The sequence below is a fragment of the Oreochromis niloticus genome, linkage group LG16 (assembly GCF_001858045.2).
Source record: "Oreochromis niloticus isolate F11D_XX linkage group LG16, O_niloticus_UMD_NMBU, whole genome shotgun sequence".
NCBI classification, from domain to species: domain Eukaryota; kingdom Metazoa; phylum Chordata; class Actinopteri; order Cichliformes; family Cichlidae; genus Oreochromis; species Oreochromis niloticus.
The window spans coordinates 30,286,512-30,289,358 of record NC_031987.2 but is presented as its reverse complement, the minus strand read 5'-3'; the positions used below and the strand labels follow the sequence as shown (position 1 = coordinate 30,289,358).

At 39.0% G+C, this 2,847-nt stretch overlaps 1 protein-coding gene across 1 annotated transcript; it reads right to left on the bottom strand.

Moving 5' to 3' along the window:
* Nucleotides 1-979: 979 nt before the first annotated feature.
* On the bottom strand, nt 980-2,533 carry LOC100708361 (trace amine-associated receptor 13c-like). The gene is made up of 2 exons (XM_019352731.2): nt 2,034-2,533; nt 980-1,812 (listed from the first exon to the last, which is right to left on the bottom strand). The coding sequence occupies exons 1-2, from the start codon at nt 2,201-2,203 to the stop codon at nt 996-998; spliced, it is 987 nt and encodes a 328-aa protein (XP_019208276.1). The 5' UTR covers nt 2,204-2,533; the 3' UTR covers nt 980-995.
* Nucleotides 2,534-2,847: the final 314 nt, after the last annotated feature.

The window sequence follows — 2,847 nt, the reverse complement described above, 5'->3', positions numbered from 1 at the left end:
GTGTTTGGAGGATGTGTTTGTGCAGGGGGGGGCGCGAACATTTTTCTTGTGAAAAAGGGGGGCCTGGCAAAAAAAGTTTGGGAACCACTGGAGTAAGACAACATGCATGAAGAGGATGATGTGGACAAAATCTCATTTGCCTAATAATTCTGCACTCCCTGTAGTCCATTTGTAAATAAGCACTGAAGCAGAAGGGGTGAACTACCTATTTGTTTTTGTATGTTTTATTTTGCTTGTTAAATTAGGGAGTTAACATTAGTGCTTGTCTTTTGTCTGGTTTTGTTTCATGCAGGGTTTAGGTAGCACTTCTTTGGAATAGCTTCTTTTGTTTATTATTTTGAACCTTGGTAACCCTCGAGTTAATGCTTTCAGTTTTGGTAGCAATAAACCTCACCTTTAACAGTATATTTGCTATTTGGGTCTGGATTTGGGGACCCTTTTTAACCTTTATGTTGCATTCCTGTGCCCCTAGACCGTGACGTAACTTTGAATGAGGAAACTGTTGTATAAAAGCGAGCAAAAAGTGCCAGCAGTGCAATGTAGGCTTTTGCCTACAGCTTGAGAGGAGCTTCATTCGGGGCCAAAAACAAAGTGACTTATTTAAAAAAAAAAAAAAAGAGATTCCCCAAAACAAACCATAGACACATACTTGATATTGTTCAGTATTTTATAGCTTAGAGTTCAAATTGAAAATGATAAATTTTTTTACACATTTATTTACATTCTGAGTGCTTTATGCAGGAAAAACTGTAAAAATTTCAATTTTGGTTTTTGTGTTTTTAATCATTGATAACACACTGGTAGTGTACACTAAAGCCAAACAACGACATACCAGGTGTTGAAAAGGGACCAAAGAACATACTCACAGCTGATTTTACAACAGTTTTAGAGCTAAAACAACAAAATAATGCCAGGCAGCTTGCTTAACATAATACGGGTTAAGGGTTAAAATATATGTTCCGCAGATATCATTCATTCACTCATTTAGGTCCTCTCTATAGTATGTTGGCCTCACGGGAGCCAGTGTGAAATATCTGAAGCATGACAATGTGTTTAATAGCTTTTCTAAACCAGGGGTAAAATAGTGCATAGATCACAGGGTTCAAACAGGAGTTAAAATAGAAGAGATAACGGACAAGGGATGTGGATGACTCACTGAGTGAGTCTTCCACTGCAAAAGAAGCGCAATAGTATGGACAGAAACACATTAGAAACACAACTATTAGAACACCAAGAGTCCTTCCTGCTTTCAACTCTGATTTCTTTGTTGTGAGATTCACTGAAAGCTGCAGTGTGACAGCTGTAACATGAGAGCGCATGGCACGGGCCTGAGACACAGCCACTACAAATACTCTCATATACAGAACTACGATAACAGAAATAGGAACAATAAAGGTTAACAAAAGATCAACAGTTCCTGCAATAAAGTTGATGACAAAAACACATTCTCCATAGCAGGAATTATGCCCTCCTGGTTGAATCAGCTCATCTTTTAAAAGGGCACTACTGTACAAAACACAACAGAGCCAACACAAACAAACAGAGCGTTTAACTCTGGTCACAGTAATTCTGGTAGAGTAATGCAGAGGATAACAAATCGCCACATAGCGGTCAACTGATATGAGAACCATGTTTCCCACTGAAGCCGAGGTAATGATGAAAGACACATAATTAAAGAGAGAACACAAAAGGTTACCGAAAGCCCAGCAGGCTATTCCTAGGAAGATTTCTCCAGGCAGCAACAGGAACCCCACAAGAAAGTCTGACACAGCCAAAGAGAGGAGGAGGATGTTAGTGGGTGTGTGGAGCTGCCTGGAATAAGTCAAAAAAGCACCATTACCAAAAAAATCTTCCCTTAAAATTTATGTTAGTCCCACATAACTTGCCATAACATTATGTTAAATTAAACTTTGTAAAACAATTAAAATAACTTGTTTTGGAGAAAGGTGTAGCGGTGGTTTTCTGTACATCAGGTTTTGCACGATCATATTTCAAAACTTAACAAATTAAATCTAATAGAAAATGGAATCTGCCTGAAGTAGGAGACTGAGATGATGACAAGGAGGTTCAGAGCTATAGTGATCGCAGAGATGGAGCACAGCAGGATATTTAGGGGCACAGTTTCAGACCAGTGAAGTGCTCGTCTCCTGCAGGAAGAGTTGAAGAGTTCTGGAAAGCATATACTGTCCTTGTTCTCCATCATCTAGATGAGGACAAGAGTAGCAGCAGACACAGTCTGTTTAAGCTTTCAAATCTGATGAAATTGTCTGTTTCTGGACCTTCATTTCTCCCCTCCCCCTTTCTTATGTGTTCTCAATGGACACTGATGTAACACAGCAGCGTGACTTCAATTATTTTCTGTTCAGTGAACTCTCTTCTCCATCTTACACTGGCTGTTGTTCTCCAGCATTAGTGCCCATGGAATTGGCAGTTTGCACATGTGGAAACACACCATTAGTGCTGACATGTATGTAAAGGTTTTAGAGCAACATATGCTCTCTTCCAAATGACATGTTTTTCAGGACAGGACTTGTATATTTCATTGAGACATTACTAAACCATATACTGCATGTATTACAGCAGCATAGCTTGGTAGTTGAACAGTCCAAGTGCTGAAGTGACTTGACTACAGTACAAACCGTTCACGAATTTAAATCATTTGGAGCATGATGAAATGAAAAATACAATAGTCATGTTCTAGGACTTTGATGGAATGCTATCGGACAAGGATAGGATAAATCCTTCTCCCAAGATCCAGCAACCGGTTCCCAGATGTTTATCTATTTTTTTTAAGAAAAGGGGATGCAACACTGTGAGATTTGTAATTGATTCATTCCAATTTTATGT

Excerpts from the sequence above, each read along its gene's own strand:
- LOC100708361 (XM_019352731.2), bottom strand. The coding sequence starts at position 2,203 with ATGATGGAGAACAAGGACAGTATATGCTTTCCAGAACTCTTCAACTCT. Across the intron at positions 1,813-2,033 it reads ATCTCAGTCTCCTACTTCAG|GCAGCTCCACACACCCACTA; the intron begins GCAGATTCCATT and ends GACTTATTCCAG.